This window comes from Rissa tridactyla, chromosome 4 (genome assembly GCF_028500815.1).
Source record: "Rissa tridactyla isolate bRisTri1 chromosome 4, bRisTri1.patW.cur.20221130, whole genome shotgun sequence".
NCBI classification, from domain to species: Eukaryota; Metazoa; Chordata; class Aves; order Charadriiformes; family Laridae; genus Rissa; species Rissa tridactyla.
Window position 1 is genome coordinate 13,130,669 of NC_071469.1, and position 24,358 is coordinate 13,155,026.

General features: G+C 36.5%; 1 protein-coding gene and 1 non-coding gene across 2 annotated transcripts in view; both read right to left on the reverse strand.

Annotated features, from left to right (window-relative positions):
• IPO7 (importin 7) overlaps positions 1–24,358 on the reverse strand; it is a 40,851-nt gene that overhangs the window by 9,400 nt on the left and 7,093 nt on the right. Inside the window, exons 2-19 of the mRNA XM_054200580.1 lie at positions 21,943–22,024; positions 20,139–20,292; positions 19,023–19,181; positions 16,140–16,296; positions 15,420–15,509; positions 14,895–14,989; positions 14,712–14,796; positions 9,022–9,156; positions 8,392–8,491; positions 7,216–7,292; positions 6,742–6,858; positions 5,850–5,939; positions 5,162–5,327; positions 4,306–4,466; positions 3,333–3,461; positions 1,658–1,724; positions 1,454–1,579; positions 1,038–1,135 (exon numbers count right to left, since the gene is read on the reverse strand). Of these exons, the coding sequence (XP_054056555.1) occupies positions 1,038–1,135; positions 1,454–1,579; positions 1,658–1,724; positions 3,333–3,461; positions 4,306–4,466; positions 5,162–5,327; positions 5,850–5,939; positions 6,742–6,858; positions 7,216–7,292; positions 8,392–8,491; positions 9,022–9,156; positions 14,712–14,796; positions 14,895–14,989; positions 15,420–15,509; positions 16,140–16,296; positions 19,023–19,181; positions 20,139–20,292; positions 21,943–22,024 (2,088 nt within the window). The remainder of the gene's footprint in view (positions 1–1,037; positions 1,136–1,453; positions 1,580–1,657; positions 1,725–3,332; positions 3,462–4,305; positions 4,467–5,161; positions 5,328–5,849; positions 5,940–6,741; positions 6,859–7,215; positions 7,293–8,391; positions 8,492–9,021; positions 9,157–14,711; positions 14,797–14,894; positions 14,990–15,419; positions 15,510–16,139; positions 16,297–19,022; positions 19,182–20,138; positions 20,293–21,942; positions 22,025–24,358) is intronic.
• LOC128909705 (small nucleolar RNA SNORA23) lies at positions 5,476–5,657 on the reverse strand. The gene has a single exon (XR_008466480.1). It is a non-coding gene; the product is annotated as a small nucleolar RNA SNORA23 (small nucleolar RNA).

Consider the following 24,358-nt stretch of genomic DNA (forward strand, 5'->3'; position numbering starts at 1 on the left):
TCCACTGCCTGACCACTCTTTCAGTAAAGTAATTCTTCCTAATATCTAAGAATTAACAGGCTAATTTTCTTTTTTATATATATAAAATGTTCAAGTATTTACAGTCAGCCTGGTTGCAACTTGTTTTCAAATAAAGGCTGACAAGAATTATTCATTATAATATTTAAACATCTTCAAAAGAATTACTCAGGAAACACCATGGTCAGGGCAGCTGACAGTTCACCATAGTTCTTATATAGACAAAACATATGATATCCAGAAATGGGAAACTGCAATCTGCACAGGTTACTATTAGAGATTATAAAATATTAACACCATTTTATAAAAAAGTATTAATTTCCTCACATAGGGCTAACATTCTGGAAAGCTTTGTATTCTACACATGCATTGGATAACGAAAGCCCAATTGATAGCCACCTACAATACGCAGGAGCTGAGAAGCTAAGTTAAATACAGAAACACTGCCCCAAAAGTCACTGGTCTGAGTCAGAACAATTGTATTCTGCTCCCAGCTTTTATCACTGACTTGGCATGAACTTGGGAAAATAACTTCCTATTCCTATCCCTCTACTTTCCATCCCTGCTCCACTTGTTTTAGCTAATAGATTTAAGACCTCTAGCATACATATGGTATGCGGTATCCCAGCCACAGTGAGGCTACAAATCGCAGATAAAAGAAACCACCTACTTTTTGCAATATGCATACGTGTGTTTTGCATACCCACATGCACAAAGTATATTACTCAAAACACACACGCACAAAACCATGGTTTGTTTTATCTGCTTTTGTTGTGCACAATTTATTTTTCCCTTTTAGCAAAAGCATGTATCTGAAACTTGATGCAACCTCTTTAAATTTCTCTGCAGTAACTCACTAATTTGTGGAATCACAGGGAATGTTAAATAGCATAATGCCTTAAGAGCAGACATCAAAATTCTTCAGTTTTACAGTCTGCTGTTGTGGAAAAAAGTACCCAGTTTAACAGTGTATTACTTCAGAGATCACAGGTTTTGTTATCGCAGAGGAATCTACTTACCTTCTTGCACATACTGTAGATCATTTCAAGATATTTTGTGTCTGACAGAAGCGTATCTGTATCAACAGTAACATAATTATGCAAGAGAGGCATCATGTCTGCATTAAAAGAAGAATGATCACAGTTAGATATTGTTTGCACATTTTATTAGACAAGCTGTTAAAATCAGTTTGAAATCTATGTATTAATAAATTAATTACAGTTCTTGCTTAATGTTTGTCCGGATAAGCGTGCATCTAGTCATAGATGCCCTGGCAAAACAAGGCTGGTTGCAGCAACAGCAGAATAAAATACTTCAAGCATAATCTCACTTCAGTCAGCGTTCTCCTAACACTTCAATCAAGATGCAGTTTATTGTATGGTTGAAATTACATGTATGAAACCGTTTGGCTTTCTGATTTATTTTTATTACTTACCAGTAAAATAGTCAAAGCCATCCTGCTGAAAGACTTCAAATACAAGAGGAAGAAGCTGCCACATTTGTGCAGAAACTTGTTGACAGGTCAGACTATGAGCCAAGGAAAAGATCTCCTCATAGAACTCTAAAACAAACAGAATCTAGGTAAATTTAATGCCAATCGCATACAGTTAAAAAAATAAGCCAACAAAAGTACAGATACCTAATACATGCTGCTGCAAAACTGTTCCAATAACTTGTAAACAGATCCCTTCCAGCTGCTGGGTAATCTGGAAAAAGGAAATTTATGACTGTTTTCAATACTTTGGAGTTTAAATTAAACACATTTTAAATAAAAGTACTCTGAACAGTTTCTATTTAGACAATATAGTCTTCTAAAAAAATTCAAAATTTCTCACATTTTAGAACACTAAATGTGTAAGAGCAGCACTCTTAGCTAAGGATTTGTAAGATAGCTTTTAATACGAGGTGGCTTTGGGATATTCTTTGAATATTGTAAGAAACTCATTATAGGGTATCCTTTAAAAAGAAAGGCCTGACAGTAACCCTATGCAGCATTCAGTCCCATCAAAACACAGTAAGTATTTATATATCAAAGGGGTAAGCAATGGAAGTTGCAGGAACTATTTGCTTTTCTGGAAAAGTGTAAATTCGAAAAACAAAACAAATACCAAACCGCCCCCCAAACCTAGCTTAGGATGTTCATAGGCTATGTGGACAATTAGTATAAATGCTGCTCTACAGATTCAGACACTCTTCCCAATTAGTATTTATTAGTCCCTAGAACAGCTAACAAAACAGTCATTAACCTGTTTAGGGCACTTACCTTACATAGGGACAAATAAGGGTTGAGTTTCTGGTCTTAGCTATGCAGAACAGGATTTGAAACTAACCAGCTAAATACCTTATCTCTTGGAACACTGGTCATCCTCTGTGAGATGTCTCTAAATATAAATGTTTACTGATCAACGTTTTACAATTGAGTTCCTCAGGACTAGCATATTGTTACACAAACTTTTCATTTAGATAGCAAGAATTTGCTGACAAAAACAAGTACATGAAAAGCTTGCTGAGCAGCTTTAGCAACAAGTAAATGAGCCGAACTGGTCCTTGGCTTATTGCATGGCAGCAGTGGATTCCGACCATGGGCATTCAGAATTCGTTTATGTTGCTTCCTTAGTAAAGTCTTCAGAGCCCTGAGAGTACAATTTATTACTGAATTGTTTAGTCACTAAAAAACTATAATGTATTTATCAAACAACAGTAGCTGACTTTGTCAAGAAGGATTTCAATCAGCAACAGCATCTTTTGAACAAGCTGTACTCTGGACCAAAGTTAGTCCATTCAGTCGAACAAAGCTAACTAACAAAAGTTTTCATCACATTGGAGAATTCTACAGTGCAGATTAGGCAGGTAAACAAAGCTATCACTTGGCATAGCCACAACAGCTGTATTTACAGACATTGATTCTGTTGCAGAGAGCAAACTAAGTCAGCAGAGTCAATGTTCAAAGCTAACTGAAGTTTTATCTATTTTCTCCGAAGGGCAGACCTCATCAAATCAAATGGGTTTTTCCAGCTGAGCCGACAGAGTTCCATTAGTTAGAGACAAGTTTCTTTCACCTATTTGAACAAGAATCTGGATTCTTATGGGAAATACTGTGGTAACATTTATGCTCTATTACTACACATGTTGTGTCATAAATGTGACCCACTGTTACAACTTTGTTGCATGGTAAGTATTTCACTGCTTTCTGTTTTAAGATATTTTTGCCTGAAAGGACAGTTTTTCAGATAACGTCAGGAATACGGGAAGTACAAAAAGACTTTCAATGTCTAGAGACAATACGTATTAGCTTTAAAGTAATTTTTACTTACTTCCTTGTGATCTTCAACTACACTGAGAAGTGTATCAATAGTATTCAAGATTCCCATTGCTGTCACTGCTTTGTCATCACTGCCCTCTTCATCTGGGCCAGTCTGGATCACCTGGTTAAATGTCATTGCCTGCAAGTAACAGCAAAACAACCCATAAATATGTCATTTAATGAGAACGTGTTCGGAGATGAAGAGCAATTGTGCAAGTCTGATATTATACACAATTTAAGGAAGACTTCTGCTAAGAAAATGTGTATGAATACTAGAGAGTGACTGCTCTATTCCAGAGTTTGTATTCAAGATTGATAAAATTTAAATGTTAAGCCATTTGAGCTGTCATCCTTTATCCATTCATGAATAAGATACAAATTACATTACTTTCCTTGCAAAAGAACACATTTTCTATGAGTAAGTTTTTCTGACATAAGGTTTAACTGGTAGCTGCACTAGACTGGGCCACTTTGCAGGCATTCCCACAGAGGACATGAAAACAATTTAGTTTTAAATCCAAGGCAAGAGCCTTTAATAGGGGAGCACTGAGCCGACCTCTGCTTTTGAAGCCATTATAACAACTTGCTAGATACGGCCATTCAAGGTCCGAATTTCTCCTGCAGATTCAATTTCATTTTCACATTACATACAATGTAATATTTTCACACCAAACTTTTTATTAAAAATCTGCTCTTTAAGTTTCCATTTTTAAACAGAAAATTCATTATGAACAGTATCAGGAGAAACTAAGTATCAAGATTTCTCAAACATTTCTACATTTGTTCTTAGAAATTTCCATTTAGTTCAAGCTACAAAGCCACTTTTGAGAAAAAACAATCTAAATATAGAAGAAAATTACCTGTATGAGTGCACTTAAGCAGACTGGAGTACCAACAGCTATTGACTTACGGACAACTATCTTCATTTTAAATACCCATCTTTCACATATTAAACATCTTTTTAAGTCACCAGAAACTCTTACCAAATGCTGTGTCATTTCTACTGCAATTGGGGTAACTTCTTCACTATATTCACAGATCATCTTCTGAATCACATTAGTAAGATCATCATTTTCAGTTTCTCTTATAATATGAAGTAAAGCTTGCATGACAGGTCTAATGAATGGAGTAATATATTCTTTAGCTGTAAAACAAGTGGAAATATTTGCATTGACATATTTACAAAACTACAGTATCAGCATAAGAAAATCAATACATACTTTATTAGTATTTAGTGCTTTGGCATTAACATGCCAAAACCATGGGTAGTATAAATCATTATAACAACACTAACATTCTGAACAATTTTTTTGTAAAAATGTATACCAAGAGGGATCACAACTGAAGTATGAAAACCAGAGCTCTACAGTCTTTATGGAATGCAAAATTACTTATCAATGCAAATTTTAGTTGAACAGGAACGGGTACATATATATTTTTGTCAAATTAGCCAAAGTAGTTGATACAGAATTTGTTTGCTTTACTAAGCAATGTAAAGCCTGCCAGGATAAAGACAACTTTTTTAAAAAGATACATTTGAACATTGATGAATGTATGCTGAGACAGATATGCTTATATTGCCACCGTATTTTTGATTTGATGATGAGGTGTTGTAAAACTGGATTTATAGTATCATGAAATTGTGATGTTATTTATCTAAAAAAATTTACAATATAAAAATTAAAATATTATTAAAAAAATTTACAATAAGTGACTACAAATTAAAATTGCCAAGAAGTAAATTAACATCAGGAAAGAAGAGAACAAGTCTCCCTGAACACTGCAATATTAATGCCTATTCCATTAAAGCTTGCTGTAGCTTTAAGAAAAGAAGGCTACCTTTCTCTTGATTACTGATCAGAACTTGAAGTGCTATTGCAGCTTCCACTTTTACAGGCATTTCCCTATCATCTATCAGACACCGTCTTGTGAGTTCTAAGGCTGTCTGGAGATTCTGGTCACTCTTAAATTTGACTTCACAAAAATAATGAAGAACCCAACAAGCCTGAAAAAAAGACATTGAACAAATTCAGAGTTACAAAACCTGCAAACAGGATTATCGACTACTCGTATACCCCTAACCTACACAAATTAGGAAATCTGAAGTATAACTACTGTTGAATAAAGATACCGTAAAACTTTTTAACAGATGAAGATGTCTGAGAGTGTGGAGGCTGGCCAGTGGGAAGTTTGTCTTTCAGACATCACTAGACCAGTACTATGATCTCAGGTTCATCTTTGGCCACAGGTTTTGTGTGAGCAGTACAGTCTAAATGCAGAACACAAATAGACGGTACCACCAGACACAGATGGAAAACTATGCACACAATTCTGCAGCCATTTTAAAACTACACAGTAACTATCTACAGTCACACAAAGATTGATACTAGTCTCCGAAATAAGCATACAATTTATTACAGAACAGGTGCAGAGAAGTGTGCATTTGTTAGAGGGAAAAATTTAAAGAATATTCCTGAAGTCTTCAGTCAAACAGTGTATCTTAACAGTAAATCTCACAATTTCTTACCCGTGCTCTCATGTAACCCAGCTCACTGCTGAAGAGAGGGAACACATGATTCTGCAGCATATATTCCATCTGATCTTTATAAATCTTTTTCTGTCAGAATATGAACAGAAACACACTAGTTTAAAACTTCATGTAAAAATGCATTTCTAACCCAGTAAAAAATGTCACATACAGAAGTGTGAACAGCATAACAAAGCCCTCAGACTTTTAACTTCCCCCTTTATTAAAGTCCGTTAAGCAACAATGAAATCCCATATTAGTAATTAAACTTGGATCCAACATGGACTTTTATAATTTTCGGTCAAAACAGTGACACTTTCTTTCTGTCATTTTTTGACTCCTAGAGACACCTTTTACTTGGCAGTACATTAGTCTGGTACCAAAAGAAAAAGTGGTCAGGGAAACTTCGCAGAGACATGATCCAATTACCAAGTCCATGCCCTGCATCTTTTTTGCTACCATTCTAATTGAACAAGGTTGCTAATTTCACTTTATTTCTTCTCTTCTATACACAGAAAAGACCTCATTAAATCAATGGCCTCTCACTGAATGGATTTTTTTTCCTTGCTTCCCAAAAAAAAAAAAAAAAAAAAGAGGAATGTAGTTAAGTGTAGCACAGGAAATGGTGTAGCAATTCTTAGTAGAAGCAGAGAACTTAAAGGAACTTAAAACAATCATCTGAAATTGAACGCGACCTAATAGAACTTGTGTAAGCAAGCTGAAAACAAAACCAAAACAATTTAAGTTCAACAGCTTTAAAAAATCTGGCAATGATTCCAAAACTTGTAAACTCAAAGAGCTATTTTCTCATTTCTTCTAAGACACCATATGTGAAAGAAAGGAAAGGAGGAAAAAAAATAAATAAAAGAACCACCAGATTTGTTATGCTTACTTTTAGGAGAATTTCAGCCAAAGACCCGATCATATGTAAAGCACCATCTTTCTTACGAGGGTCAGCATTTGGCTCCGTAAGGATCTGATAGCAAAAGCCCATTGTCTTCTGCAAGACCTAGATTACATGTAGGGTTAGTCAAAGTATTTCAGTCAATCATCTCAGGTACCATTCTCAGTGCTCTGAAATGCTTAAATCTCTAATAATCTTCTCTACATCTGGAATTTGAATAGTGTTTTTTGTCTTTGTTATAAACACACAACATTTATGATATAGAGGTCTTAGGGAATTGGCAGATACAAAAATCACAAGTAGACCAGTACAACATAAATTTGAGAGGAATGATAAATTTTACTGTACTACAATACAACAGAGAACAGAAAAGTAAAACTTTTATTAGTAATTATTTCAGCAAATGGAGACTATAAGGTAAATCTAGCTAACATATTTAATTAAAATCCTTGAATAGCTTACCTCTTTTCTTTTACTACATGATGTAAACAATAACGTCTGAGCAGCAGTTGTTGGAGAAATGAAGTCTTCAAATACATCTATTAAGTAAACATACATCAGCTGTAGATTTTGTTCCTTTACTACATTCATGATCCTAATGTAATCTTATTATTTAATATGAAACAGGAGACCAACAATTGTCCTTCTTTTCAGGTGGTTAATCATGCTTTCTTACTACAAATATTCCAAGACCAAATAACAGTAACAAATGGTTGGAGGATGCCGATACATGTTTCACCTTTTTCATGATCACCAGCTCTACATGTCTAATTTGAAATTGTACGTCTTCCTTATTTTTAAGATAAAATTTTTGTAACAGTAGAAGCACACACAGATGTCTATTTTTGACATATATGTTATTTGCTGTACAGGCAAGCACACGTAATTGATTGAGTTAAAAATGCTTAGTTTCTTATTTCTCTGCATAAGATTATCAGACCCTTGTATAATACCTGTACCGTTTATAGGTCTGCCTCTGACTTGAGGGATAAGAAACTCACAATCCCATCAAGATTACTTGTTCTAGCCATATAAAAGTCCTAGTGGAAGGAAGAATTTGTTCAGGAAGTCTGATGTATCTTCTTTCTTCCCCAGCTCGAAAGGGCTGCATAGACTTACAGTAAACCCCAACAACTAAGTAGCAAGCCACAGGAGGTGAAATTAGACAAGTCTGGAATGCTAGGTTAACTTCATAATGTTTCATTTACCACTACAGTAAATCTGTTCTGAACAATGCCACATGTGAAATTCCTTAAGATCATACAAAGTCCAAGGCCTGAAATAGCAGCTGTTGTAAAGCATAAACTTTTAATAACATTAAACAATGTAATTATTGCCACCAAGACATGGACTGTTTGACTTAACAAAAACTTTGTAACTGTCAAAATTAGCTACTTTTTTCAAGTGCAGAAAACACCTGTGTCATTGTTGACTGTCACACGTTACCTGTCATTTCCACCACTATATCCAAAAATTAACTATATGAAGTTATATTATTTGGATAACACAGACTGTTTTTCTCTTTTTATTTTTCTTCTTTTAAAGACTAAAGCCATCTCTATTTTCAAAAAAAGCCTACAAAAATTCCATCTTTGTGTGAATTCATATTTTAGTATGAATAGATTTTAAAATTCTCACCAAATTTCATGCGAATATATTCATATGGATCTTCTTGCCAAAGCTCTTCATCAGCATCTGTATAGCACATCAATGGAAAAATAACATCTTGGATAATTCCCTGAAAGAAAAAAAAAATTGAAAACAGGCTAGCACTACTAAATCAATCTCTATATTCTGCCCCGTATTTCATGGATTTTGTCCATCCTGTCACTTCTCATACAAAACGGTAACATTCTAAAACTACTTGGACGTGGTGGATTTTATGTGGTACCTTACAAAGAAGAGATCTTTTAACTTAAGGTAGAGCCACAATACAGTGCAAGCTATTAGATATGCTTTGGATAATGGTACGTGGAGATGATTCAATGCCATAAATTCAGTAGTTAACATCATCTCCAAATTTGTTGTGTTGCTCTGTTACACTGTAATCCTTATTAAGGCACGAAAGAGTGACAGGAAAAAAAGCAATTAGCTAGCTTTGCTCATGTATCGAGGCAACCTTCACCAAACAGGCTTAAACCATTTCCACCACCAATTTATAACAGAGGTCCCTAAAACTTGAATTCTAGCAAGGCTAGAAACACTATACAACAGACCGACTAATGTACTATTGAGTCATGTAAGTATTAAACCCCGAAAATGGTTTACTTGAATATGAGGCTTCAGGTTCTTCCAGGTGACTGCGTGTGACACTCCTTGATTGATGTAATTCAGTGTTTGCTGCAGAACTCTAGGAGCCATGTACTGCTTTTCTTTGTATTGATACAACACCTTCAGCAACACCTAGAAAAAAAATCAGATCTCATCAATAGCTTATACTGAGCACAGACCATTTTAACCTGAAGAATTCCACCCTCTCTCACAATCCTACATAAGAGCCCCTCTAAATGCAACAAGTACTGACTAATCCTTCTACTAAATGTCATTGTTAATTTTGTAAGGCAATTTGCAGCTCATATCAGGTGCTGCTTATCTTTTAAAAATACAATCCTTTAGTAAGACAAAACATACATGCTAATTCATCACCAACATAGCCCAGGGGACTCTTCCCTCTGAGGTTTATTATTCCATCTTGCCACTCTTTGGGGGTGGAAATTCATGCCTAATCACTGGATTGGTAAAACACTCTACACTTGGGCAGTCTACTGATTCTTGCCTATGTGCAGCCTTACAGCAATGACGCTGTATGACCAATGTCTGTGTATGAAGAATGATGAACTAGCCTCTCCCCTTTGCTTCCTGGCCTCAATTCTTCTCCTGAGGTGGTGTTCAGAAGTATTCACAGGGATTTACTCTTGTTAAAGTCCACGGCTCTCCACAAATAAGGACATGAAATGGACATGGGTCCGTTACTAGTACTTAAATTCCAGCTCACTAGAAAGTTTGGTACTGGTAATGCAAGGGGGTTTCCTTGTAGCCCAGTCCGGGTCAGTGGCAACACTGCACCTTTAAGAGCAGCAGCACCAATGGGAGGGAAATGATAAATTCCATTTCCAGGGTTTAATTTAATTCTTCACATATAACAACGTTTAAAAAAATCCAAAACTGAAGGAACTGGAAAGGCTTCTAACTTGAATTTAGAACAATCAAGAATGTTAATCATTAAAAAGAGTCTAAAAAGCTAGTGACAAAATTAATTAAACACGTAAACAACTCTGTAACATATTTTACTTCCTTGATGGTATACCTTTAACACAGTCTTTCCAGCAGTAATTGGGAAACTAACAAAGACTGGGATTTCTTGCCATTTTACAGAGTACAAGATTCTCTTCCTTTATAAATTTCAACACAAGCAACAAAGAAATGACCATCACTATTAACATCATATACTGAACCTTCATAACGCACGGATCTGAGACAGGCTGCACGGCCTAAGTCTCACCATGGTGGCAGCTCAGGAGAGATTAAAAAGATACAAATTGGGGGTTCTTTGTTCTAGGCAAAAGTAGTAATCCTGGGTCTTGAGCAAACTAGAACTTAACATATAGGAATACAATCTTCTCTGTGGAAAAGCTTATACAAGAAGGTCCAGTTTGCTGGTGTATTTGAATTTTACAAGGATCTGAAGTTTCTTTTTTGTTTTTGTTTTGAGAGAGAGAGATATTCTCCAACGCACCAGGATAGCACACAGAAAAGCCTTAATTCATCAACAGTCAGTGAAAAGATGGGGAATACTATCCAGAAATGAGGACAAAACTGAGGCCTAACAAATGGTCTATGCAGCCACATTACTTAGAACAAGTGGTTTGGTCCTTTCTTTTCACAGATCTAAACAGCTACCTCCTAGGATTCAGATGCAATAAGGAAAGAAATTGAAAAGATTAAGAAAATGTTTAAGAATTGCAGCCAGTAAAAGCAGGATGTCGGACTGAGGCTTCAGGGCAAATAAAATTCTGCAACTGTGTCAAGGAACAACCAGGCAGTAGTGTTTGACCAGGGCTTAGCTCTGGCTCATCAGGTCCTTCAAAATGAGAAATGTCTTGAGCAAAACAGCTGCTAAAACAAGGGGTAAGAATCAAGGTGTTCCAGCCAGATAGCTCAGACTGTTTTGGACAAGGTTAAGAAAGTTTAGCTAAAACTAATGCTGAATGTACTGGTTTTTCTTTTTTTTTTTGGTTGGTGACATGCACATGACAAAAATTTAGACTACATAAAAAGAATAATCAATGAGAAGTAACTATCAGAAAAATATTAGCGGTATGTTTCAAGTTTATACTTGAACAACTTGTAATCCCATACCGCGTATTTATCTATTACTCCTTTAGTAAAAGGGTGCGTACACTTTAGAGAGTCAAGAGAACTCAAGTCAAGCATATTATCAGCATTTGTATTCTTTGGTACAGATTTCCAATTTTTGTAAGGACGATCCATCCCATTTAAAAATCTTCTATAACATTTATCTGAAGTGTTCAAATTTCTTGAGCATACATACAAGATTTATCTTCTGCATAGAAACAGTGGACAGCGTCTTAAAAATAATCTGTATTTCTATACAAACTACATTATTGTATAGGAAGAAACTGTAAGCATTTTAAAGTCTTGCCCTTTAGCAATTTTCTTTAAAGACCTGAATTCTTGGCGTTTCCTAGATGCAATAAAAGGAACAAATTTGATTCAAAGAAAAAAGAAAAAACAGGAAGTATTTTGTTGAACTGTTTAAATTTATCTTTTCAAAGACTTCTTTTGCCCATACAGTCTTCAGTCAGAACTTCATTTTACCTTTGAAGTACAAAGCAACCAGTAAGGTCTTAAAGAACGTGTAATAGTTATCTGCCTGATGCCATCTACAGGTATAAGCACCTCAGAACGTGATGTTGACCCCACTTGTCTGAGTAGAATATGTTGAGATATATTTTTTAACACTCAACATGACAAATGTTCTCTACCCTTTCAATACTTTGGATGACCTTCAAAAAACATGTATTTAGGAGATGCTTTCCCTAGTTTTCCTCTTTTAAAGTCCTGTAATTCATTATAATTTCCTTAGGAATGAAAACTGAACTAAGAACTGTTCTTCTCCCAATTCATAGAATCGTGGAATAGATTGGGTTGGAATGGAACTTTAAAGGTCATCTTGTCCAACCCCCCTGCAATAAGCAGGGACATCTACAGCTAGATCAGGTTGCTCAGAGCCCCGTCCAACCTGAACTTGAATGTTTCCACCTACCACCTCTCGGGGCAACCTGTGCCAGTGTTTCACCACTCTCATTGTAAAAATTTTCTCCCTTGTATCTAGTCTAAATCAAACCTCTTTTAGTTTAAAACCATCGTTTTAAACTGTCCTATCACAACAGGCCCTGCTAAAAAGTTTGTCCCCATCTTTCTCATAAGCCATCTTTAAGTTGCAATAGGCCTCAATAAAGTCTCCCAGAGCCTTCTCTTCTCCAGGCTAAATAACCCCAACTCTCTCAGCCTGTCATCACAGGACAGGTGTTCCAGCCTTCTCATCATTTTCGTGGCCCTCCTCTGGGCCTGCTCCAACAGGTCCATGTCCTTCCTGTGCTGAGGGCTCCAGAGCTTGATGTAGTACTCCAGGTGGGGTCTCACCAGAGCAGAGCAGAGAGGGAGAATGACCTCCCTTGACCTGCTGGCCATGCCTCTTTTGATACTGCCCAGCATATGGTTGGCTTTCTGGGCTCTGAGCACACATTGTTGGCTCATGTCCAGCTTTTCATCCTCCAGTACCCTTAAATCCTTCTCGGCAGGGCTGTTCTCAATCCCTTCATCCCCTAGCGGGGGATTGCCCCAAGCCAGATGCACGACACCACTTTGCCTTGTTGAACGTCCTGAGGTTCACATGGGACCACCTCTCAAGCTTGTTCAGGTCCCTCTGGATGGCATCCCATCCCTCAGGCATGTCAACCACACCACTTAACTTGGTGTCATCCACAAACTTGCTGAGGGTGCACTCGATCCCACTGTCTATGTCACTGATGAAGATATTGAACAGTACTGGTCCCAGTAAGGACCCCTGAGGGACACCACTTATCAGCGAACTCCATCTGGACATTGAGCTGTTGACCACTATCCTCTGGATGCAACCATCCAACCAATTCCTCGTCCACTGAACAGTCCACCCATCAAATCCATCTCTCGCCAATTTAGAGAGAAGGATGCTGTGGGGGACCATGTCAAAGGCCTTACAGAAGTCCAGATAGACAACATCCATAGCTCTTCCCTTGTCCACTGCTGTAGTCATTCCATCTTAGAAGGCCACTAGATCAGGCAGGACTTGCCCTTGGTGAAGCCATGCTGGCTGTCTCAAATCACTCCTTTGAGGCATTTCACTGGTGTTTCCCTGTTGGCTGCTGTTACCTCAGGAGCCCCTGGCTCATCTCTGTAGGACTTCCAGTGTGCTGCAGTCTCAGAGTAACAGTCTGAGGGCCCTCACTAGCATCCTGTCCCTCTAACCTTGGCATGTCATCCCACAGCTTGTCATGGAGAAGTCTGATATTATCCCCCTCCCCCTTCAAGCCTAGTTTAAAGCTCTGTCAATGAGCCCCACTAGCTTGTGAGCAAAGATCCTCCTGCCCACTTTGAGAAAGGTGAACCCCATCTGATGCCAGCATGCGTGGTGCTGTGTAGGCCATCCCATTATCGAAAAACCCAAAATTGTGGCAATGACACCAGTCATGGAGCTATGTATTAATAGACTGGGCCCGTCTATTTCTTGCAATGTTGCTGCCTCCAACTGGAAGGAGAGAGGAAAAGAAAACCTGTACTCCAGATTCCCTTACCAACTGTCCCAAGGCCCTGAAAGTCTCTTTTGATTGCCCCTGGACTACACATTGCAACTTCATCGCCACCCACATGGAAGAGCAGTAATGGGTAATTGTCTGAGCCTGATTAAAATAAAAGCTTTGAAGAAGACAATGCGCTCCCTGAGATTTTTACAAATTAATAGTCTATTTACGTTTACAACCTAATCACCTTAATATAAACAGATTTATGAGCCGATACAAGGAAATTTTACAAAAACTACTCCTAAGTTTTTTTTAAAAATAAACTTGTTTCAAAAGAATGGAAGTCAGCAGTACAGCCAGGCACTGAGAATCAGAACCAAGAAAATTCCCAATATTCATGGGAGTTTTCTTGCTAGTTCAAAATGCTCAAATTACTGACTTTAAACACATACACTATAAGAGTGGCAGATGACAATTCCTGCCCCACCAATCCATTCTGTCCCTTCAGGAAAACCTGTAGATTGCTATCTGAATCGGAAAGTTACTCCCAATAAAGGTTAGTCAAGGATAGCTTGGCATAACATTAATACATCAGGTTAGAAATTGCTATAGTCCAGAAGATGCTTTGTGTATAACAACCCTGTAGAAGTGGCGATCACCAGACAGGGAGTTGAGTAGAAAGTGACCATCAGACTTACCTGTTTGTAAGCTAGCCTCTGCTTTATCAGGGTTTTGCAAAAGGCTAGGAAGCTTAGTATTTACTGACTTTGAGTCAAAAAAGAACTATACTATCAGAGTTAAAAGGGTAGGTGAAATGGTCAACTACACAACATAAACATTATACCTATCTCTTCCAGAAAGAGAAAAAATGATAGCATTTACCTGAAGCACATCTGAAGGCCTGTTATATGAGAGCATTTACTCTATTTACAGATTATCAGTGCTGCATAGGCTATTTTCAGTGGATTGTCCTATGTGGCAAATTCAAAATTTTTTAAATCATTCTTTTCTTTTAACCCACAGATATCAGTGCTTTCCATACCAATGTGCTTAAAGAAACCCACAACAATTGTGAAGAAGAGCAAGAAGCCTTTTCAGAAAACAGTAAATCACTACCAAACTCATCCTAATATCCCCCACGTTCATTTTTCTTACTTGCTGAACACCAACAGCGAACGCCTTCAGGAACACTTCAGCAAACTCATTGTACTCCTTTGAAACATTACCAGGGCTTCCATACCTAGAATTAGAAGCAAGTATGCAAATTCAAGAGTGCAGCAATATTACTGATTTGAATATTTGTTTGTTTTTTAAAAAATATAATGGAAGAGAAAATACCTCTCAAAAAGCCTAGCTAAGATATGCAAAGCCCACTTCTTGCATTTCCACCAAGGCAACTCAGGTCTATCATCTTCATCAACTTGAAGGGTTTCCTAAAGGAGGGGGGGGTCGGGAAATATTATTTACCACCTATTTAGAAAGAGTTAGATGTATTTTGAACAACTACATAGCATATTTTGTTTTTAGCCTGCTCTTTGCACTTCTAGCTTAATAGAATTACAAAGCAAAGCATTATCTAAAAATAAATCCCATTATATATACTGCATAAATGGTCAACAAATTCTTGAAACAAGAAGCCAAAGTAAGTTTTGCTATAATTTGAAAATGACAGAATTCCCATAAAAGCTACATATTTCCAAAATTTGTCTAGTCTGCTTAAAACACCCTCTTTAGTTTAAAAATTTATTTTCTGGGCGTCTATTGAGAAAAAAGAATGCAGAAATAAAAAAAATAAATTTTTTAACATTCTAATGAATGAAAAATATTTAAGCTTAAAGACATAAATAGCCAAAAGCCACTTACAGCTGGTACATCCCTATCGACAACAGTCTTCAGGATTTCTATCCATTCAGTCAAGTTTTGCTGATTTATCAACTCCAAAGGTAACGTATACTTATAAAAAAAAAGCCAAAATAAATTCATTGTAAAGCAATTTGAAAATAAATGTTACTTTCACAGTATGAATGTTAGCTCTTTCAAATCTTTGTCTACACTTAATTAGATTAGCAAATGATGCTAAAAACCAGGTTGAAGAACTTAACACAATCTAATCATATTCTCAATATCCTCAAAGGTGTTAGAGGTCTCTACTCCAATTCATTATGCTTATGCAATGCTAAGTAAGACACTACTTAAATGGATGTTACACTAACTTCTGAAGCCATTGACAGCATATGAAAAGACTCATTCCAAACTGCTGCATTTACACTGGTTATTCTATGTAGGCTGGGCTCTACAATCTGTTATTCGAAAACCAATTTTCTGATCAGTTTTCTAGCAAACACTCTACCTTGTGCCTAAATTCTATCTAATGCCAACCAGGAATAGCACTGTACAAAAGTAAAAGTACACCACAATCAAGCATAGCAAAAACCTATGATTCATACCACAGTTTGAGTAGTAGGGGAAATGATTCAGATGTAATCTAATATTGTTAATATTTCTGTCATTTACTATTTTAAGGAAAAGCATAATGCTTTAAACTAAATTACCAATCAAGTATATACAAAGTTTATTTTTTACCTGGACAAGGGCATAAAATATTTTGAAGATCTGTTTCTGGATGAGGACAGACTGATCAGATGGATCACTCAAGAGCTGAATGAAACTATCCTTCAGAACTGGTAGAAAATGCTGCATTGCAGCTATCAAAGGACTCCGCTCCTCTGGTTTCTTGTACCTTTAGATAAGAACAAACTGGTTTTGTAGATCTTTCAGGTAGCTTTTGAGTTTTAAAAGTCCATCTTTACACGATGTAGACACAAGTAGGTTATATTACAGTTCATAACAGCATCCAATTCTAAAAAAACCTAATCATTTGTTACAGAATTTGAAATAAAGCTATAGCCAGACAACATTACAGTTAAAAGGGAAGTTAGAAAGCTGCTGAGTATCCATTATTCCACTATATATTCACATTAGTTTTCTGCTGGTAATGCACTCCTGCCAACTCACTCGCTTTGAATACTACATCATGTTCAGCCACACCATTACTATAGTGAAAAGCAATCAGAGCACTACAAAAGCTGCAAGCAAAAGGTACGCGTTTATTGCCAAGAATGGCAGATGCCAGGCTAGTCAGTAAAACCACAGAAAGACATTTATCAGAGTTCACAATTTATCAAAATATTTCCAGAAGCTGGATTACTTCACGGACATTGAAGAAAGTAAATTGAGATCTCTCACAGTTTACCATTGATGTATCTCTCATCTTACCATATAATTTGCCCAAATCTAACAATTCAAGGCTACATGGTGGACACTAAGCAGGCTTTGATTGCAACCCCACCTTGAAATTGTGTCTCAGACCTTCCCATGCTGGTGACATGGGAAGCTTGCCTATGCTGAAAACAAGGCTCCATTTCCTTTCTTAAAACATTTCAAAATTCCTGAATGGAAATGAAGCCACATTTTGAAATTTTCCCCCCAACTTTTAACTTCTGAAGAAAAAAGTCCTTATTGACTCAAGAGTTATCACAGCAGAATAGGATCTTGTCCATACTGGTGATGACAGTAAGAACAAAGTAAAATATCACCATAAGACTGTACAGTTTTATATTTTGATTAACCGATTAATACTATAATACTCTTGGACTCTTATGGGAGATTTTTAGGTTGGGGAATTAGATTTTGTTTTTTTAAATACATTTTTGGTAGACTTTTCACTAATATTAAATATCAATGCTCAGACTCTTAAACTGTGCCAATTTCTAGAAATACAAGATAAAGTCTACTCCATCTGCTGCCAGATGGCATGTTCTGTAAAAACTACTACAGAACACAGAGCTCCAAAATCCTATTCAATAATATAGTTTCCATGTATTTTCTGAAATAGAAATCTTGCTCAGGAATAGAAATGTTGATCAGGAAAATTCAGTTTCTAATTTCCACAAAAGACACAATAGAAAAAGACCAGAAAAAATTACTACGCAAAAAGCAGCCATTTGATCTTTCTGGCTGATTTTGGAAAAAAAGAAATAAAGTTGAAAAGCCTAAGATATTTACCTTCCATATTATGAAAAAAAAAAATCCCCCCATAACTGACATAAGTAATTTAACAAATTTTACAGAAACCTGCTTCCAGACAAATTCTTACGCAATGCAATATGCAAAATCCTACATGATTTGTGAAACAGACCCTTGTTGACTTCACCCAGAAAGCTAAACAAGTATGAGCAGTGGCTGGCCTCAGCTAGTGTTTGATCAACTAAGATTATGAACACACCTGTTACCTACACTAATCACACAATGACTGTGGCTCATATCAAAATTCTTCCCTAAACAAGGATTGCTTTAATCATAATACACTACCAGTGAACACTTCATGTTTTATGTGTCTCAGATCTCTGCTCTATATTTGGTTAAAGATGTTTAATTTGAAAATCAAGTGAGAAATTAGTTTATTTTCCTTTCCTAGCAGGACCTGCAATTTTCAGCCATAGAAAAAAAACCAACATGAGATTAAAAAAGTCTTTATAAAAGGATTTTATCTTTTTTTGTAAAAAAAGGATTTTTAAGAAACTGATATTCACCTGTTTTACACTAATTTACAAAAAATTTGTGGAATTAGACAGTGAAATTTTTCAATGCAACATTTTAAATCAAGTACACTAAACAAGAGAGTTACGCATGACAGTGCTTTGAAAGAGTTAACTGTGGACTCCATCAGTTCCACTACTACAATTCCCTGACTCCAGGATTGCACTTGTCTGTGACACAGCTCAAATGAGCTTCCTACATGCCAGCAGCAGCAGCTAAGCTCCACATAACTTCCTAAAGTACAACCTCAGCTTTAAAGCTCTGAGCATAATACCAGATACAGAGCAAAGAACATTCATCCGTATGTATCCTAGCCCAATGCCTTGCATATAGGAGAATGGCGGGCTTTGATGAAGATTTCCTATGATGGGTTGGATGAGGCTATCAAAATTTTCAAAAGGAACATATCAAAGTCAGTCAACTAATTCTGAACTTTCTAACATTCAAGATTTCACATTTTGAAACCTTTATATGTTTAGTGTCACTGCTACCTATAGTACAAATTGTATAAGAGCCTAAACCTGGTTTAAATAAATAATCATTTTCTGCAAAAGTCATGATTTTGAGCAGACTTTCTTACTGCTATCAATCCTTAAAAAACAACTACCAAATTAAGGCTTTAAACCACCCTCTTTTTTCTGATCTCAAATCTTTAATGAAGGCACTTTTCCTGTAATTTCTTAGTGGAGAAGATACACGAGCCAACATCTGCATAGTAAGTATTCAAGAATATTTTCTAAAATTAGATTTCTATCATCTTTGCGCAATCCCACACCCAATTCTACATTGTTACAGCATACATATAGGATACAAAAAATAAACACAAATCTATTAATTCTGTTGGTTTAGATGGTAGAAAAAACTTACTCATAGTTTTTCACAAGTTGATAAAGACAAAGAAGAATTCCAAGCCAACAAGCACTGTTGTCAGACTGAAGATAAAATCCAATTTTCTCCACAACTGCAGTCCAGCGACTAGGATAATCATGCTTAATAATATGGTGAATGCAAGTAGTAAGCTGTACCCTAGAAATCAAATACACAATGATTAAATAAGGTACTGCTATTATTTTAAAAATATTCTTGTGGTGTTGAAAACAGTTAATATTGCCCAAACTTAGACTTATTTCAAGTTTTGTTTAGAAGGTTTAGGTCTTGTACTTTCTGCTTAATATTCTCCGTGCCTGATAAGATTATGGAGCAGATCCTCCTGGAGGCGCTGCTGAGACAGAAGAATAACAAAGAGGTGATCGGGTACAATTAACACGGCTTCACCAAGGGCAAATTGTGCCTGACAAACCTGGTGGCCTTCTATGAAAAGGTCACAACATCAATAGACAAGGGGAGAGCAACTGACATCATTTACCTGGACCTGAGCAAAGCCTTTGACACTGTCCCGCATGACATCCTGGTCTCCAAGCTGATAAAATATGGGTTTGATGGACTGACAATTCAGTGGATAAAGAACTGGCTTGATGGCCGCACCCAAAGAGTGGCTGTCAATGGGTCCATGTCCAAGTGGAGGCCAGTGACAAGTGGAGTCCCTCAAGGATCAGTACTGGGACCGGTCTTGTTTAGCATCTTCGTCATGAGGGTGGTGAGACGCTGGAACAGGTTGCCCAGAGAGGTGGTGGAAGCCCCATCCCTGGAAGTTTTTAAGGCGAGGCTGCACGGAGCTCTGAGCAACCTGATCCAGTGGGAGATGTCCCTGCCCATGGCAGGGGGGTTGGAACTAGATGATCTTTAAGGTCCCTTCCAACCCTAACAATTCTATGATTCTATGTGAGGAATTTTAAATTTCTACATGCTGCACAAGCTGAAAACTGTTTTTCCATCTACATTAATTCTATGCTTAGGATACACAGCATATGACAATGATCTTAGCATGCAGGTGATCTTTGTTGTGCAAAAAACCCATAACAACCCCAACTCATAAACCCATAACAACCACAGCCAATTCATAAGCAAATCAAAACTGCTTACCTAATGAGCTCAGGAGAGTGAATAATGGCTTCTACAATATTTTCACGAATACAGTGTCTGTCTTCTTCTGGGATGGAGTAAGGTGGAATCTCTCCTGGCGCAGCTTCACGATCTGGCCAATACTGGGTTATCATATTTTTCAAGTAGATAACTCCTGTGAAACAGAAGTGGAAAATCAGCTGACAGTCATTCAAAATACAAAACAAAAACGCATTTTGCGAAGAAATCTATTTTAGAAAGAAAGTGAATGAAATGACTAATTCATTGACCATTTCTGAATAGGAGAATCAAAATACATAAACCATGCAAATTATTAGCCTAATAATTTACTAAGTTGATACACTTTAACCATTTATTGTGATGTCTGTATTTCAGTTATGTAAAGAATGTGTTTTCATATAAAAATACTAAACGTATTGCCTTTATCCATGCTACAGATAAACAGTTGTGGAATATTTTAGCAACACACTTCTGAAAAATACTTTATAATTATTTTCTTAGTATTTTCATTAAAATAAAGCTAATCAATACTAATGACTATCTAAAACATCCCTTGTAAGCAAAAAAAAAAAATCTAATTAAATTTGTGAAACAGGAGTGAATGCTAAAGAGAAACAGAGCTCCTTTATACCAAAGTTATGACCCACAGCAGTTTGCAGCCATCAGGCTGCTGGCACAAACGCCTGCATGTATGATTTGACAATCAAATCCAAACTGCTTATGTGGCAGAATATAGATTACAGCAGTTGGAAAGAAAAGGACTTATAAAATGCAACAGGAAATCTCAAATTACAAACAAACAACAAAGTTACTATTAATCTAATTCTATGTACAAATCCACAAGGCAACTTCTCTTCCCAAATTCCATATGCACCTTCTGAAGGTTCTGAAACCAAAGGGTTTCTGAAAGGGTCTGCAAAGGTAAGCAACACTCAGTAGATAGGAGCTATTACAAAACTGAAGTGATGCAGACTTCAATCTGTCCTCTAAGGGATTTATCATGCCATTAATTTGTTTGCAAAACATGCACTGTTTGCAAGCTATGCAATGTATGACTTGTCTCCATTCTCTACAAACTGCTTTGGTTTTTAATTGGCTTACACTGAGGGCGAATATTCAGAGGTTGTTTTCAAAGCACCCCCTTTTTTTGCATGTTATACATGTGAAGCAGTAACTTTTTTGAGTCAACATCTGAATGGTACCTCCAATCAATAAGATAAAATGCAAGTTAGGCTTATGCTACAACTGAGAATAGTCTACTACATGTAAGAGCCACATAAAGTGATTAAGATCACACTTCCTGAACTGTCAGAAAAACCATTAAAGTATCGTGTTGGAAACCTCTATCAAGTAATCATAGCAGCTTTAAGATGATGTATGGAGTTGCTAGTATTCGATAACCAATTTTACTGATGGCTCATGTGCAAACCAACAGGGTTCCAAAAGACATAATTTGTTTTCTTGCATTTAAAATGTTTAGAAACATTAGCATTAGTAGGACAAGGTTAAATTACTTCCTCGAACCAAGTGTACTAGCATCATAAACCATTCTGTTTCCCCAAAGACCATTATTCACTAGAAATAAAGGGTAGCAATCACTGAAGAGCCAGCTGCTTTTTCTTTCTGTTTTCCCTATTCAGTGTATGGTGCCAGATATAGTTCATGACGACTGTAATTTAAGCGACTCTCAACTTTTGAGTATTTGAGATTAAATTGATTAGAATTCTTTAACAGTATCTGCATATGTACTTGTGTGTATGCATCATTAAAGTAGATACAATGAAAAAAAGATTTGAAAACTTGCCTGCCTGTCTCACTGGTAAATCCAGTTGCTCGGACATCGTGATCTGAAGCAGAGTTGAAACAAAGTTCACTGACTTATGAGCCTGCAGAGGAAAAAAAGTAAGTATTATTTAGTCACAGTTAAGTTTTAGAATACTCCCATTAGGTTTTACAATATCTTTATAATGATGTAATGCAATCAATAGAATACCAGCAATTCAGACAGTTTCACAGTACTCGGCTAATCAACCAAAGCATTCCAAAGTTTCATGCTCACTGTATTCTGAAGACAGCATGGGGGAGGAAAAACCCTACCGTTTAAGGTAATAGAGTTGAAATCATTAAACAGGCTTCAGGAATCAGCCTTTTACAGTCACCGAACATGTTCTTCATTCATAACAAATACTTACTTGAAAGAAGAATATCTAAATAGCCAGAAAAACCCAAGTGCAGCAAGTTTACAGTGACCTTTTAACAAGGTATGAATTCAGTATGTAGTAATCTAAGAAACAGACAGCAACTATGTTACAAAACTAAGTCCAGCCTTAGGCAAGCCTGCCCAACTCATAGCTCATCTTTCGGAAAAAACAGCTTCAGGTGACCACTTATGCATTACTGCAGCAACTCTCAGCATACCCATACAACAGCAAACCAGCAGTACGGAGACCTAAATGTGGTGATATCCGCAGACTAACAACTTTGCAAGGATTTGCAAGAGTTTACTTGCAAAGAAAACAAAACATATTTTTTCTTACAATAATGAGAAATGTCATTGATAACACTAAATGCTATATTACATTTTCAGTACAAGGAAACTAACCTTAACATTATTACAGCATCCTTTACCCACCTTTCCTAAGCATCAAAAACTCGAAACATTAAATTAATTTTGCTGGGAAAAGTGAACTGTAATCCTTAAAAACTAACTCTACTTTTTATAACTGGAAAACAGCATAATTCTCCTCAAGGTCAAGAGTCAATGGACATGAGCTGCAGTGGGGGAAATTCCTATTTTATAAAAGGAAAAAAAAAATAAATCACAAAGGCAGCCAAGGTCTAGAACAGTCTGTCCGCAGAAGCTGTGGGACCTCATCCTTTGAGATACTCAGAACTCAATTGGACAAGTCCTGATCTACCTCATCTATCTTCAAAACAACTTTGCTTCAGGGGGCTGGATGAGATGATCCGCAGAGGTCCCTTCTAACCTCATTAATCCATGATTCAAATTGCCAAGATATATTGCTGCTTTATCTTCACTTACATGTCAATAATTTCCTATGTTCTTTGCAGCACTTCTACCAAAGACAACTGCACAGAGCTACATAACTCAACCTGTTAAACTCACAGGAAAACACCTCTTAGTTACTTGTTACTCAGTTTCTTACTCCCTACATAAAGCAAATAAATTAATACTTTGAAAACAATTTAAATTACACTATACATTCATAAAAAATAAACTATTGTCTCAGTTACTGCAGCAGAGCAAATTAACATCATAAAGAAAAACAATCAGAAATTATCTTTCTATTCTTTTAGTAGCACCAAAAGCTCTTTTGACAGTAAAAGAGTGTAAGGCTGCCCAGCTCATTCTTACAGCACCAGGTTCTTCTCTCCAAACTTAACCTTCCCTAGCAAATATCTCCTATATGCTCTAGTATAAACAAAAGGGATAGCCTAAGACATGACATTTTCATGCATTTGTACTAAGATTTGATTACTGTAGCTTGTTTTCTATCTCCTGTTATTTAAAACTGATTTTAAATGAAAAATTAACTTGACTTAATAATCTCCCCAAAATGTTAAAACATTGTTGTACGTATTCATTCTATGCACTAAAAATCTACAGGCCACAGAAAATGCACAGGAGCAACACTCGCATCTGGTCCAACTGAAATGTTTATTTGTAGAGTGTGTTTTGATGAATTGTGAGTAACTGACAGTGCAATATGAGCACGCAACTTTCTGACCCGGGTCCCTCTGATATCCTCAAAGTCCTGAAGAAGCAAATATACTTTCAAATGGAAAAAAAGTATTTGTTTTCAACTGTCAGGTAATGGTTGAACAAATACATTTAAAATAAAAATTGCGTGTTGGTATTAATTTCTACTACAGCTACAGGTCTGTTAAGTTCCTTCTTTTCTTAAGTAACATTAGTAAGACACACTTTTCCCGCAACACATACCAAATGACATTAGACCTTAATTCTGCACAGTATTCAATTATATGCCTAACATTAATGTCAACGGAAGCGCTCCTATACTTAAGTGTGTTATTACGAAGAAAGCTTTCAGTTTCAATAACCTTTAACTCACCTACGCATAAAGTCAGATTACTGTCTGCATAAAATGGACTTAGAAGTGCAAACCCATGTCTTTCCGCAGTGACTATGATAAACTTATTAGTTACCTTTTCAATAGTGAAAATTTGCAATGCATTTC